Here is a 15365-nt window from a genome sequence, read left to right on the forward strand (position 1 = left end):
TAGATTCCATAGTACATGTATGATGACACTATTAAATCTTTAAAAGTAGTCATCTGACAAAATTTATAAGCCTCCCACTTTCCTCAATGACAACTTTAACCCAATTTGTAGAACAATGAAAGTACAATGACATGCACTTCCATTTCTGTTAAATCATTCATTATTCTTATTTAATTTTAAACACATGGATGTTTGGAAACGTTTGTATTGAATGCTAACCATTCTGATAAAAAACATTACAAAATGGAGTGGCTGGTCAGATAGATTTATTTTATTACTATTGCATTATATAATAATACATGGCATGCACACAATCCTTGATATATTTTGTTTTAAAAAAAAGTGAAATGCCAAGGAGTCTAGCATAAACTGGTTTGTTTTGTTAAAATAATGGGGTCACAAGAGTCAAAGATGGTTTGGTGATACATATTTAGTGAAGGAACAAAAAAGGGTGAATAATTCGCCCAATTGGTGCAATAAGGTACCATGTGCCTTCTTGATTCAATGTCACATGGTTCCTTTTTGCACCAATAGGGCGATGTATAAGAACCAATATCATACATCAGAGCTGGGTCAGAAATCTTTGATCTTCCCTATTCCTTTAACGGCCCAATTCGCTGAATATAAATGTCAGGCTCAGCTCTGAGATATGTTTTTGTTACAGGCTACAAAGAAAAATCTTAACATAAAAGATTGGTTTTTGTCACTTTTCCATATATAATTCTTGGTCCAGTGAAAAATCTGATATTTTTATCTTCTATTTTTTTCTCTTAGCTAAATAGCAATCATTTGATGCCATGTTGTCAAATGATCTCAGCTGATAAGAGTTTGCTACATGTTGTCCGTACTACGAAATACAGTTGTTGAAGATTTGGTGGTTGTGTGGGGATGACAGTCAAATATTTTTTTTAAATGAAGGATTAAACTAATTGAATGTGATGTTCCCTATGAAAATCGAACTACAGTATTTGTTTTTATAAAATCTGACATTATAAAAAAAACAAATTGATTTTTCAGTGGAAATAAAATCATTGAAAAGAAAGAAATTCTAAATGCACCTGCCCCTCAGGCCATGCTAGTTTAGTCGGAAGAGTGATGTTTGATTTTTTTCAGAAAATTTGTATTTTGCTTTTGTTTAACTGTTCAAGAAATTTGTAGTACATTTCATTTTAACAGTATCATTTTATAAATATTTACAGATTTGGCAGCAGTTTCCATGTTCATTTGAGTTCACAGAGGATTTTCTAATTGTCCTGTTTGAACATGCATACTCATCACAATTTGGTAATTAAATTTTTCTTGTATTTTGTGCATGCTTGTAAACCTATGATTGGTGTTGTATTGAGACTTTTCTTGTTTGCATGAGAAGCCATTTCTTGGTAGCAATTGCATAAAAAGGGATTTCTTGGTTGCAATGGAAAAAAATGCCATTTTTTGTTAGCAATGTTTGATCATTAAAATTTTGTGCCTGAAATACAGCTGTTACTGGTTCAATAATCAACATGATTGTTTGAAACATCAACATATGTGATGTTTTCATTTTAATTATTTTTTATCCCCCGCCATAGGCGGAGGGATATTGTTTTGGGGTTGTACGTCCTTCTATCCGTCCGTTTATCCGTCCAGAGCCATATCTTGGAAGTGCTTTGGCGGATTTCATTGAAACCGTTTTCATTTAAATTATTTTTTCTTAACCGTGTTGTTGTTGTTTTTTTAACTTCAAATATTTCACAACTTATATTTCTTCTTGAAGTCATACACTAAATTCTGTTTTACAGAGTATTGCATAATGCTAGTATTTATTTCCATATCATTTTCCAGGTACATTCCTGTGTAACTCAGACCTAGAAAGGAAGTGTTTAAAGCTGCACAGTCGCACGATATCACTGTGGTCGTACCTGAATCGCCCGGAGGTCCTAGGCCAGTACATCAACCCTATGTATGACCCCAACCCTGCTGTGATATGGCCCTCTGTAGCCCCGCAGAGTTTGGTAAGTATGATGGCCTTCTGTAGCCCTGCAGATTTTGGTAAGTATGAAGTCTTTTTCAGCCAAATTTACCGGTCCATTAAACGGAACCATTTCCAAAAGCGATTATTTAAAAAATCAAAATTTGAAAAAAAATTGTTTTATTTAAAAAAGTGTCTATATTATGCCCCCCCCCCCCCCCCTTCAAAAAAGAGGGGGGTTATATTGTTTTGCTGGAAGTCGGTTGGTCTGTCTGTTTGACGGTCAGTTCATTTCCGATCAAATACTTGTCAAACATTTTACAGATTCACTTGATACTTCACATGTGAATTGGCCTTGGACAGTAGATGACCCATTTTTAATTTTGTCACTATTTCAAAGGTTATGGTCACTGTCACAATAAGTGTGAAAATAGTTTTCCAACTTTTTAACAAATGGACAGATTGGCTTGATACTTTACATGAACATTTGACTTTTACAGTAGATAACCCTTATTAAAATTGGGGTTACAAGGTCAAAGGTCAAGGACATGGTCCCAATAAGTGTGAAAATCTCTTCAGAGCAATAACTCTTTATCTAAATTGACTGATTTGCCTGATACATGTGCATTGGTCTTGGACAATAGATGACCCTTGAAATTGGGGTCACTCGTTCAAAGCACTGTTAATTGGGGGGGGGGGGAATGAATATGTCTCTGACCACGGAGCTCTTGTTATATCTTAATTGTATTTCTATTTCATGTAATAAAGTATATAACTAAATTGATTTTATGACTGTAACCTTGTTTGAACGGTTAAAAAATGTCAAATCAGTGTGGGGACTTCATATTACAAACGCTCGGTTGCACATTACTGAAAAATACTTATTTGTTTAAAAAGATCATGATACCTATAGAAAACTCTCACAAATGAAACGGCTCTCCACTTTATCCCATTAAAAATGGTGAAATATTTAAAAAGACATCATAAAAGTTAACTAGGTCGTGCTTTATTCTCTCAACACAGATCTTAAAAATTCACGTGGTATAGTCGCCATAGTATTTTTGGCATCGAATATGGAAGACAAGATCAAATTTCTGTGTCTGATAGTATTTAATCTGTTTCCGCTGTAAAGGGTTGGACAAAATGGATTTTTAAAATTATATTAGTAATGTACACATAGAGTCCTCATCATGACATGTAAATATTCAAATATTTCAATAAAATGTGATGTTAATATTCAGAATGAATTCATAATTTGTTGCGCTGTTGACTTGAAATGTTGTTTTTCATTGTAAGTGGATATAAAATAAATAAAATATATCATGGTTGTTGTGTTCAGATATTGCACTTGTTGATTGTGAAGCATTGTATTCAGCTTGCCCAGCTGGCGCAATCAAATGGTTCTCAATCAACTAAAGGACTCGCCCACAGTGGGGATCAAGCCTAGCAACCAGGAGGTCACAGGTTTGATCCCCATGGTGGGAGCATTCGTTAGATTTTTAACATTGACACCAAGTACTGGTTCTAGTCCCAAGAAACACCTTAGTCTAATATTTCCATGCGATTAAATAGGTATGGGGATGTACATGTCTTTGTAAATTGATTGAATGTACATATATTACGACAAGAATTATATCACTGAAACAGGAAAAAAATAAATATTTCCATGTATCCTATTTTCTGGTATTTAGCTTCGTACCTCATTTTTATTTCTTAATTTGTACAAAAATTGTTCTTCCAAATCTATTTATAGACACTTTGGAGTGGGCTGTACCTAAGATCCCAGATTAACCAATCAAAACAGCAGGAGGCTTGGACTGAGGTTGCTAAGATACGAGAATACGACAAAGAGCTGAGATCAAAAGTCATGAAACTAAGGAGGTATTTTACAAATGATATTGTTTAGAGAAGTACATAAAGTATTAATTAAGAATAACATGTTTTTAAACTTAAAGAGAGCTTATAAGTTATTCAATACAACTATGATGAGATTATTACAGAGGTTTCAAAGTTCAAGATTATTCCTGAATTCATGATTTAGGCCCTCAAAAACTGCTTTTGATATTGATATAAATTAGAGGATTTTTGTTCTGTTACTGAAAGATTTTTGTCACAAAATGTCATTTTGAAAACAAATTATTTTAATTTGACATATTGTTAACAGTTAACAAAATTAAATGAATTATTAATCCTCTTTTGGCACTGGCCCCCACATGTAAGGCTTTTTTTCAGGATTTTAGATTTTGGGCATTTGACACCCCTGGATCATTATGAACTATTTTGAGCTCACATGAGCACATACTCCTGATTGGGAGCTTTGATGATACCGTTCGCCAGTCATGTGTGCATTCATCCTTTTGAAGTTTTCTTCTGACTTTTGCTCCTGAACCACTGGGCAGATTGAAATGAAACTGCTCAGAAATGATCCTTGGCTGACCATTTTTAAAGTTGTTTAAATTGTTTTGGTTCATTTCTTATGTTAGTCACAGGAATCAAAAAAAGATATTAAAAATGAAAAATTCTGAAACAATGGTTAGAGCTTTAATATTTGATATGTAATTACACAAACATTACACAATATTCATATTACAGATCAGTTTCTACGTGTCTCAGGCAAGCAACGTAGGGCATTAAGGACCTGTCATTCAATAAAAGTAACCAATGAAGAACATGTGCCTAGGAATTGCAGAATGTATTGTCAATTCTTTTAAGAATAAAGAGAATTTCTGCTGTATATTTCCAGAAACTTAAGTGACATGCCGCATAAGAATTGCAGAATATATTTTCAGATAACTTAAAATGTTTCAATAGATGCTGTGATAGTGTATTGTCAGATAATGTGTGAATGTATTGTCAGAAACTGTGAGTATATATATTGTCAGATACTGTGAGTAGGTATTGTCAGATAATGTGACGATGAACAGTTAGATATTGCAAAAATGTATTTTAAGATAATTTGAGAATGTATTGTCAGATTATTTGACAATGTATTGTAAGATAATATGAGAATAAATTGTCAGATTATGTGAAAATGTTTGGTCAGATACTGTTAGAATATATTGTCAGGTAATGTGAGAATGTATGGTAAGATAGATTGAGAATATATGAGTCGTGTCCTGAGAAAACTGGGCTTAATGCATGTGCTTAATGTGTCATCCCAGATTAGCCTGTGAAGTCTGCACTGGCTTATCCGGGACAACACTTTCTGCTTGTATGGTATTTTTAGTTTCATGGAAGTCCCTCCTTGTCGAAAATCACGTTTTGGCGGAAAGTGTCATCCGTGATTAGCCCGTGCAGTATGCATTTAGCCCAGTTTTCTCAGAACAAGGCTTATATGGTCAGATAATTGAGATTGTATGGTCAGAAAATGTGAAAATGTATAGTCAGATAATGTAAAAATGTATTGTCAGATAATGTGAAAATGTATTGCCAGATAATGTGAAAATGTTTTGTCAGATAGTGTGAGAATGTATCGTTAGTTAATGTGAAAATTGTATTTTATATAATGTGAACATGTGTTGTCAGATATTGCGAATATGTATCGTCAGATAATGTGAAAATGTAGTGACAGATAATGTGAAAATTTATTGGCATATTATTTGCAACTGTATTGACAGATAATGTAAGAACGTATTTATTTGTCAGATAATGTGGAAATGTATTGTAAGATGATGTTTAAATGCCATCAGATAATGTGAGAATGCTTTTTCATATAATGTGAGAATGAATTGTCAGATCATGTGAGATTGTGTGGTCCGATAATGTGAGAATATATGGTCAGACAATGTGAGAATATATGGTCAGGTAATCTAAGAACATATTGTAAGATATTGTGAGAAGTTATGTTCACATAAATTGAGAAAATATGGTCAGATAATTGAGAATGTATGGTCAGATATTGTGAAAAGGTATTGTCAGATAATGTAAACATGTATTGACAGAAAATGTAAAAACCTATTGACATATTATCTGAGCATTCAGACAATCTGCACTTTTTGTTGCAGACATCTGGTGTTCCTGGAGCAAGAGGCAGTGACTGCAGGAGTTATCCTCCCATCTACTCTCAACGGAGACATCAACTGACGAGGGGACAGGGCACAAAACAGGGGTGTTAATTCTCCCCCTGTCAGCTCATATTCCCCCTTTTAATGTCAACATAATTTTGAAGATAGTTATTTAATTTGTTGAATATATATAAACATTAAGAGTATCAATGAACTATGTAAGAAGGGGGGGTCTAAGGGAATATTCCTCTCTTGATTTGGTTCTTAAATCATTAAATCACACCCCTGGCTGTCAATTAGACATCTAATATTTGTGTCTGTAATTGGGAGCAATGTAAACAACTTAATCTACAAGTCTCTATATCTATATTCCAAAAGAAATCATGTTTTGGTCTTAGGTAATTATTTTGCTGAATGTTCTGTTGTTGATGTTGTTATTGTTGTTTCCTTAGTGAGTATGTTTGAATAAGACAAGATGTAAAAAAGTTAAAGTAAGGTGAAATTGGGAACCCATGTAAAGCTAAAAGAAATGTTTAATGGTGTATGTATTATCTGTAAGTATAGATAAGGTACAAAGTGCATTTGTATCTATGGCTTATATGCATTCTAAAAGTTAAGTGGTAAAGAAAAGTCTTTTTTTTTTATTGAAAAAGCTTAATGATTAGCAAACAATCACTGGGTGGTTGAGCGGGCGGTAGGAAACAATGATGATGTTAACAATTTAGAATAAGATTTTGAATGTTTAAATTATTTATTTAAGTTCTTGGTCAACTTCATAAAAATTTACACAAATGTGTATTGGAAAGTTCTCTACAAAACACCTGCATGTGGTTGCACTTGACTGCACAAGATAGCCCACAGTATATTTGTGTCTTGTTCTGAGAAAATTGGGCTTAATGCATGTGCGTAAAGTGCCATTGCAGATTAGCCTGTGCAGTCCGCACAGGCTAATCAGGGACGACACTTTCCGCATAAACTTGATTTTCGGTAAGGAAGGACTTCCTTGAAACTAAAAATACCATAAAAGCGGAAAGTGTCGTCCCTGATAAGCCTGTCCGGACTGCACGGCTAATCTGGGACGACACTTTAGGCACATGCATTTTGCCCAATTATCTCAGAACAAGGCTCATTTAAATGCATATACGTATGTATGTATAAGCACAACATGTATGAACTTTTTACTGTAATCTTTCTAATCATGGGATTGTGCAATATTGTATATTAAGATGCTTTTTTTATTTTTCAAAACTTATAATAATGGCCGATAATATTCAATATTTTGTAAGACGGAAGATTACGAGAATTGCAGAAAAACGTACTGTTATTGTTAAATTATGATTTACTGTGATATTTGTTCACCACATTCATGACATAGTGTGATTTTATTTCAAAGGCTGTTACTGTAAATTAGAACAGGTCTAGAAAATATGTATAGAAATATAATATTTAAATTTTGCTATGTAATAAGTTTGTTATTTTATCAGCCAAAAATACCTATACTTATTTAGTCTGTTTAATTTAGCCATTTATCATATTGATCAAACTTACGGGCTCATTGTTCATGAAACACCAAAACCTGACCATGGAATGACATCTTTTCAAATCGTGTTTAATGTGTTCCTTTTTTGTTCAAAATGGAATTTTCCTTTAAGATAATAAATCTTGAATGAGAATAGTATGCTTTTTGTATTTATTTGTTTAAAGTTTATATACAATTCTACAAAACTGATTCTGTGACGAGAGAAAACATTTTTTTTTATTCTAGAATAATTTTTAAAATCAATCTAATCGTGTCAAAAATAGTGATCCGTGCAAATGACATTGACGTAAATAACTTAAATAAACGTCCTACATGCTTGAGCGAAGATCCTCACTTACTAGTATGTGAAAAAAATATTGAGCGCACTGTTTGATACACGCTTTAAACCTATTTATTTTTTAGCTCAATTGCATCGAAAGATGTTGACTTGTTGAAACGCAATCGAATCCGTTTCCGGTGTAGAACCAGTACTTGGTATCCAACAGCAGGGATTGAACCAGTGACGAGTTCTAGGCGGACGCCTTTTTCATGACGTCTCTGTGACCTGAATGGATTCTCATTCTCACTAAATTGCTATACGTTAAGTGCACTGTCCGGTACGAGCACATCTCATAGTATATGCTATACTTTGAGAGCACTTGAAGGGCGGCATATAGTTTTTTAACTGTCCGTCAGTCCGTCCGTCTGTCTGTCCGTCAGTCAGTCTGTCCGTCCGAAAACTTTAACATTGCCCATAACTTATGCAATATCGAAGATAGCAACTTGATCTTTGGCATGCATGTGTATATCATGGAGCTGCACATTTTGAGTGGTGAAAGGTCAAGGTCATCCTTCAAAGTCAAAGGTAAAATATATGGCTTCAAAGCGGCGCAGTAGGGGGCATTGTGTTTCTGACAAACACATTTCTTGTTTTACGTTGTGTACCAAATGGTGGACTCAATATTTAGCACATCAGTGAGGATCAAAGCTCAAGCATTTAGGACGCGTACTTTAGAGATTTCCGTCAATATGCTATGCGGTTAGCGCAATTTTTGACACACGCGTTTCTCTCTTGTGTGCTATACTGTCAGCGCACGGGTTAGAACATGCGCTTCTCAATTTAGTGACCCGATTTCCATTAGCGATACCGATGCACGTGGGTTTTGTTCATGGTTATCATACCGCTCAGGTGGAGTCTTCTCCTCGAACTTTTGTATCCAACAACTAAAGATCACTCCCCCCATTAACAACATTTAAATTTAAGCTATAATTAAGAGATCTTTTTATTTCTTGAAATATCACATAACTTAGCCTCAGGCGCGGAGGGCCCTCGTACACTTCTTACTACAGACACATGGCTGATAAGACCCTTTCGTTCGTTTGAGAATTCACTCAATTCTCATACACATTTGTGTTTTCTCTTGGCAAGCGGTTCGACACATAATCCCAAGAAACTAGGTTTTTCATGAGAACCTAGGTTCCCAGAATGAGAACCTAGGTTCTCGCTTATAGATTGCACATGGCTTCCAGAACCCAAGTTTGTATTCGATATCTTAGGTATTCATTAGAACCTAGGTTCTCATTTGAAAACCAAGACTCTGGTAAGAACCTATGTTTCCAAAATGAGAACCTAGGTTCTCATGAAAAACCTAGTTTGTTTCTCGGGATTATGCGTCGAACTGCTTGCCGTAATCCGTAGTTTTCATTTAGGAACCATAGTTCTCATGAGAACCTAGGTTCCCAGTATTAAGCTGTGAAAACCATAGTGATCATGACGAGAACTTAAGTTCTAATCTTAAATACTAAATCCGTGGTTTTCATTTTGGAACCATAGGCTCTCACGGCATAAACTTGCTCCTTTGGAATACGGGACACATTTTATTCAAGGCGCAGGATCAATTGGTTCACATATGATTACACACGGGCTGGACAGAATAAAAACTTAAAGAACTTTAATGTATCTCAACTTCTCAAGTTATTGTAATATGTTTGCAAAGTCTTTAGTGCAGAAGTTTTTCTTGCAGTGTGGACCGATATCTAAGAACGAATAATACATTATTACACATTATCAATAGATATTAAACTTCTATTTATACCATAATGCTTGCTTAAATATATCACAGACATACTTTAAATAGAAAACTCACAAATACTGGTCCGTACAGTCGTTTGAAGCCCGAACAAGGCTGAATATCTGAAACTCATTTAATGCGGTAACAATGAATTATGTAACGATTGATCTGAATTTGTTTCAATTTTTAGTATTAAAATAATATTTACATCTAAAGATGTTTTTCATAAACAGTTTAATTTTATATTCATGTGTTCAGACCAATGTAGACCGATTTCTTTACTAATTTCATTCCTCAAGAACACCCATTCAGGGAAAACGTCGTACATATGAACAAGAGGCGGTCACCGACGACTTATGCCATTTGTATAATACCAAGCAACCAGGTCTTTCATGAGAACCTATGTTCTCATGAGAAACTAGGTTTAGGTTCTCATGATAAACTAGGTTGATGAAATCCTAACCAGGTTTTTCGTGAGAACCTAGGTTCTCATGAGAAATTAGATTTATAAAAATCCCAAGAAACCATGTTTTTCAAGAGAACTCAGGTTCTCGTGAGGAACTAGGTCTTTCATGAGAACCTAGGTTCTCATTTGAAAACCTTAGTTTACGCTAGAGAACATATGTTCTCATGAGAAACTAGTTTTTTCATGAGAACCTAGGTTTTCATAGACACATAGAACTTAGGTTCTCATGCGAAACTAGGTTTTTCATGAGAACCTAGGTTATCATTCTGAGAACGAAAGTTCTTGTTGATATGCAAGGTTTTCACAAGAACCTAGGTTCTCGACAGCTTTTTGCGTCTTTCTCTCGGATATCATTTTCATGAGAACCTAAGATTTCATTTGGGAACCATAGTTCTCATGAGCACAAAGGTTCTCGTGAAAAACCTAGTTTCTTGGGATTATTCGTCGAACCGCTTGCCGTAGAAGGCTTTCGGTAATCTACATAGTTCGCTTTAGTATCTTGTGCCGAGCACGATTCCGCACCTCGTGGCCAGATTCGTAAAAGTTGAGAGATGTTATTACGGGTTCGTTAGTAAAGATGGACCAGTGTTATATAAAGATAGAATTATACACTCCGTCGTTAATTTTATTGGGCATTCAATGGAAGGCGAATGCAATATAGAGAAATTTATATTTACATTTTCAGGGAACGATGACGATACCCAATTTGACGTAAAATGTACATGTGGTTTGTTACCATTAAAAATATAAGAAAATAATCGTCAACGGAATTAAAATGTAAATTATAAATAAGTCATGAATATACTCTATCATCGTTTCGTGCAGTTTACCGTATAAATTCCACAAAAAGTTAACTTTATTTTTCGAAATATTGCACGAAGTTTTAGTTGATTTTGAGTGTTTATGGGCTTTAAAGCTTTCGGCCAACCATTCACGTCATACGTATAACATTTTATACTACTCATACATTTGAAAAAAAGAAAGGGCCATCATTTCGACAAAATTGGTCGCAGCCGAAATAACTTTCTTTGCGATTACCAAAAATTAAAGATGCTTACGCCGTAAAAGTTTGTCGTGAAATCCGCAACACAGTTGTTGCTGGATTGAGTCGCCATTTAAAGACATAACAATATTCTACAGCGGTAAAAACATCAAATAGCCATGATTCTAAAAATAAAATTGTCTCGCCTGAAATAGCCTCTTTACGAGGTAGTTTCTAGCTGTGAACGTTTTGTGAAATTATCATTATTCTGCAAAAAATGTCTCAGCCAAAGTTCATTACACAGGTTGTTTCTTCACTTTTAAGAACTAAAATTGTAACATTCAAAATAACCAACTATAACAGATAGTAATGTATATGTTTTAAACAAGTATTTGTCGAAAGTTAAACGTAACAATGGACTATGCTTTTTTAACATTGAACATGAACAAAACGTATAAAAATAAAACAAATGAGCTTTTATCAAAATAATGTGCCACGGTGAAACCTCCTAAGCTGTCCATATATGTGGTGTTTTTCAGCATTTTATATTGAATTTTTTTTTTATGGTGCACATGATAATCATCGATAAAACCAATCTCACACTTTATTACTTGTATAGAATTTTCGGCAAAGCGAGATTTGTTTTGAGAAAGCAAAAACATTGGTTATACATAAAATATAAATCAATTCATCAAACATGTTCAATGGATCGGCATACGTTTCTTTAAAATTAAACTATTTTCAAATACCTTTTGACGTCCATTTTATTATTTAAATTGCTAAACCAAGTTACGTAAATATTTTATATTCAGTCGAATTGAAAGTATTTATAAAAGAGATTAATACCAGGCTTTGGGTCATTAAACTCATCGTTAACACTTTTAAGTCAATTATTTCTGTTTGAAATTCAGAGCGTAAAGATTTTCGCCACATAAATGAATGGGGTTATTTTCGGATGTGACAAATGTGTTATTCCACGCATTAACCTTGAGAAACCCAATGAGGCGGTGTTCCTCACAAACTTCTGTCTAAAGCAACACAGTCATAAACTACGGAATACCGTTAATGCCATCGTGGTTACATATGGAAGGATATTTAGGTAAAAATTACATCCTTCTTTATGACTGTGTCGTGATTCTTGATGGTACTTTCAATTTATTTGTATGTAGACACCTTTCATGCTTGATGACGCTTACATCTTGCCTGATGACCAATGTCTATTTACATTCTGCTTAATGGTATCATGCATGTGTACAGATGCAACATTCTTGTTCGAAAATTGCATGCTGGGTATGTGTATGTTGGTTTGTGCAGAGAGACTTGTGCAATATTCGCAGTGCATAATGGAATCAAATATTGATGCGTTGAATAAATAAACGCGATGGCAAGATGTGAGTTTCACCCAAGCACAAAGTAACATACAATCATGCGTGATACAATGATGTTAATTGACAGTCGTTCCGATATGCTGCGGACGACTACGGAAATTTACGGCGTATAACGGAAATTGTATGTTATAGCAGAAGTTGCAGAAGAAGCAGAATGTAAATATTCACCACGAATGATGTAATTTTTACCTGAATACCCTTCCATAGTTACACATTAAAATCCAGAGGGCGACAAACGATGGCGACAGCGCGATAGTACGATGGCGACAATTCGATAGTACCATGGCGACAAGGCGATAGTACGATGGCGACTATGCGATAGTACGATGGCAACAACGCGATAGTACGATGGCGACAATGCGATAGTACGATGGCGATAATGCGATAGTACGATGGCGACAATACGACAGTACCATGGCGACAAGGCGATAGTACGATGGCGACTATGCGATAGTACGATGGCGACAACGCGATAGTACGATGGCGACAATGCGATAGTCATATCGTACTGTCGCCATCGTATCATCGCATTGTCGCCATCGTACTATCGCATTGTCGCCATCGTACGTTCGCGTTGTCGCCATCATATTATCGTATTGTCGTCATCGTTTAATCTCATTGTCGCCATTGTACTATCGCACTGTCGCCGTCGTTTTGTCGCACTGTGGTCATCGTATTATCGCATTGTCGCCATCGTACTATCGCACTGTCGCCATCGTTGTGTCGCACTGTAGCCATCGTACTATCGTATTGTCGCCATGGTACTATTCCGTTGTCGCATTGTCACCATCGTACTGTCGCATTGTCGCCATCGTACTACCTCGTTGTTGCCATCGTACTATCGCTTTGTCGCCATCGTACTATCGCATTGTCGCCCTCTGGATTTTAATGTGTAACCACGATGGCCCATTACGGTATTCCGTAATAAACGCAACACAATCGTTGATGCTTTTGATTTCAATACTGTATTGACAATAAATACATCAAATGGTATTATTACGTTAAAAATTAACCATCAGTTTACAGCAAATATTTTCTCTATTTTGCGAAGATAACGTCAGCCACAATCATATTAAATACATTATTTGCATATTCAGAAAATAACGAATGTGTAATAGTATCCTAGTAACAAGATCACCGCTAAACGGGTGCCAACGCTCGGCTGCGGATGCAGTTTTGAATAAATGAAAGCTTGTCAGATATTTTTTAGAGGTCACAGTGACCTTGACCTTTGACCTAGTGACCAAAAAATGGGAATGGCGTGTTGAACTCATCAAGGTGCTTATGAAGTTTCAAAGTAGTTGGTGGAAGCACTTTGATTTTAGAGCCAATGTTCAAAAGGTTAACAAAATGTTACGCTTTTAGCACGACGCGGACGGAGGACGACGGAAGGCACGACGAGCTGGCTATGACAATACATCGGGTTTTCTCCGAAAACAGCTAAGCTAAAAACTAATAATTTGTTTAAGGTGTCCACACGCATAAGCACATTCATTTAACGCAGCGTGGTCAATTAAGTAAATGTGTAAAATTGTGACCGAATATTTCAAATGTTTGTCCCATTTTCAACTCATAGTTTTAACACGAATATTATTATTCTCTTTATTACGTCGGGAGCAAAACAATTGCAAACCTTAGTTTTCAGTAGAGTTTGAATAATAAGTATAGTTTCATAAAAAATAATTTAATTTTGATTTTATTTCCTTCACGTTTTATTCAACTGTATAGCGACTATAGTTAGTACGATCGAAAAATCAACCATCGTTCAATATCGTAGTATAATTTTTGTTAATTTGTCTATAAAATGACGTGGCGTTGCTTTTGATGTTTATCCATTTATAAGAATAATGAAAGACGGTGATATTATTGGTCTAGTTCTCGACTCGTTTCTAAAGATTTATTAAAGCAAGTGTTTCGTTAAATAGTAATTACTCGTCAATTTTCATTAATGTGCCTTACCTTAAAAAAAAATAATGCGAAATACATTATGAATTTTAAAAATAAAATCTACCATTAAGGCCATATGTAACCCCTATTCCTCCACTGTGGATTTTAATTACTTTATCTATTTCAATACATCAAGAGAAAGTTTTTAAAACGTCCATTTATAAAGATTTATAAGTAAAAGTCCAAGTTAATATTACTGATCCAATGCTGTTATACTTCTCTACGTAGCCAAACATGTTTGTGTGAGAAATAAAACCCACAAAATCAAGTTTTCTGCCTTCAAGGAATGAGCATAACTGTTTAAATAATAACAAACAGCATAAACACAATTACCGGTATATAGCATATTTTAACGTTTATTTAATCGTGGATATAAGCGATAAAACTAAGAGTAACTAAATATCTTAATAGAACTTTTAACTGTAATTATTCACGTCACAGAAAAACAGGTTTTTATTTTTTTTCTTATTTTGGACAATGGTGGATAAAAGCACCATATCCTCACTCATTTGACATACCCAATAAGACGGCTTCATGGCTGATTTTCGTAACAAAAGGTCGTGTATTTGGTAAAGAAAGAAGTTACTAATTTGACAGTAAATTTCGCAGCCACCAGTCTCATCCTTGCGGAAAGGTTTAATGCTGAGAAGCGGGTATTTTTTATTAGTTCATATTATTTTATTTTTAAATTTATATGGGCTTTGGTATTATTTTTTTGATGTTTAAACCGACCGGCTAGGGAAGATAGTCCTAGTCCTAGGATAGCTGGTTCGATCCCCAGGTAGGATAGCAGGGTCGATCCCCGGCCGGCTAGTGTAGGATATTCCTAGTCCTAGGATAGCGGGTTTAATCCCCGGCCGGCTAGGGTAGGATAGTCCTAATCATAGGATAGTGGGTTCGATCCCCGGCCGGCTAGTTTAGGATAGTCCTAGTCCTAGGATAGCGGGTTTGATCCCCGGCCGGCTAGGGTAGGATAGTCCTAGTCATAGGATAGCGGGTTGGATACCCGGCCGACTAGGGTAGGATAGCGGGTTCTATC

General features: G+C 35.2%; 1 protein-coding gene across 3 annotated transcripts in view; it reads left to right on the forward strand.

Annotated features, from left to right (window-relative positions):
* Positions 1 to 7620, forward strand: part of LOC127837886 (myotubularin-related protein 9-like) — a 38928-nt gene extending 31308 nt beyond the window's left edge. For all 3 annotated transcript variants that reach the window (XM_052365335.1, XM_052365334.1, XM_052365333.1), the window contains exons 11-14: positions 1200 to 1284; positions 1822 to 1991; positions 3702 to 3829; positions 5953 to 7620. In XM_052365335.1, the coding sequence (XP_052221295.1) occupies positions 1200 to 1284; positions 1822 to 1991; positions 3702 to 3829; positions 5953 to 6031 (462 nt within the window). In that variant the 3' untranslated portion in view covers positions 6032 to 7620. The remainder of the gene's footprint in view (positions 1 to 1199; positions 1285 to 1821; positions 1992 to 3701; positions 3830 to 5952) is intronic.
* The last annotated feature ends 7745 nt before the right edge of the window (positions 7621 to 15365 follow it).

The sequence above is a fragment of the Dreissena polymorpha genome, chromosome 7 (genome assembly GCF_020536995.1).
Source record: "Dreissena polymorpha isolate Duluth1 chromosome 7, UMN_Dpol_1.0, whole genome shotgun sequence".
In the NCBI taxonomy this organism is placed as follows: Eukaryota; Metazoa; Mollusca; class Bivalvia; order Myida; family Dreissenidae; genus Dreissena; species Dreissena polymorpha.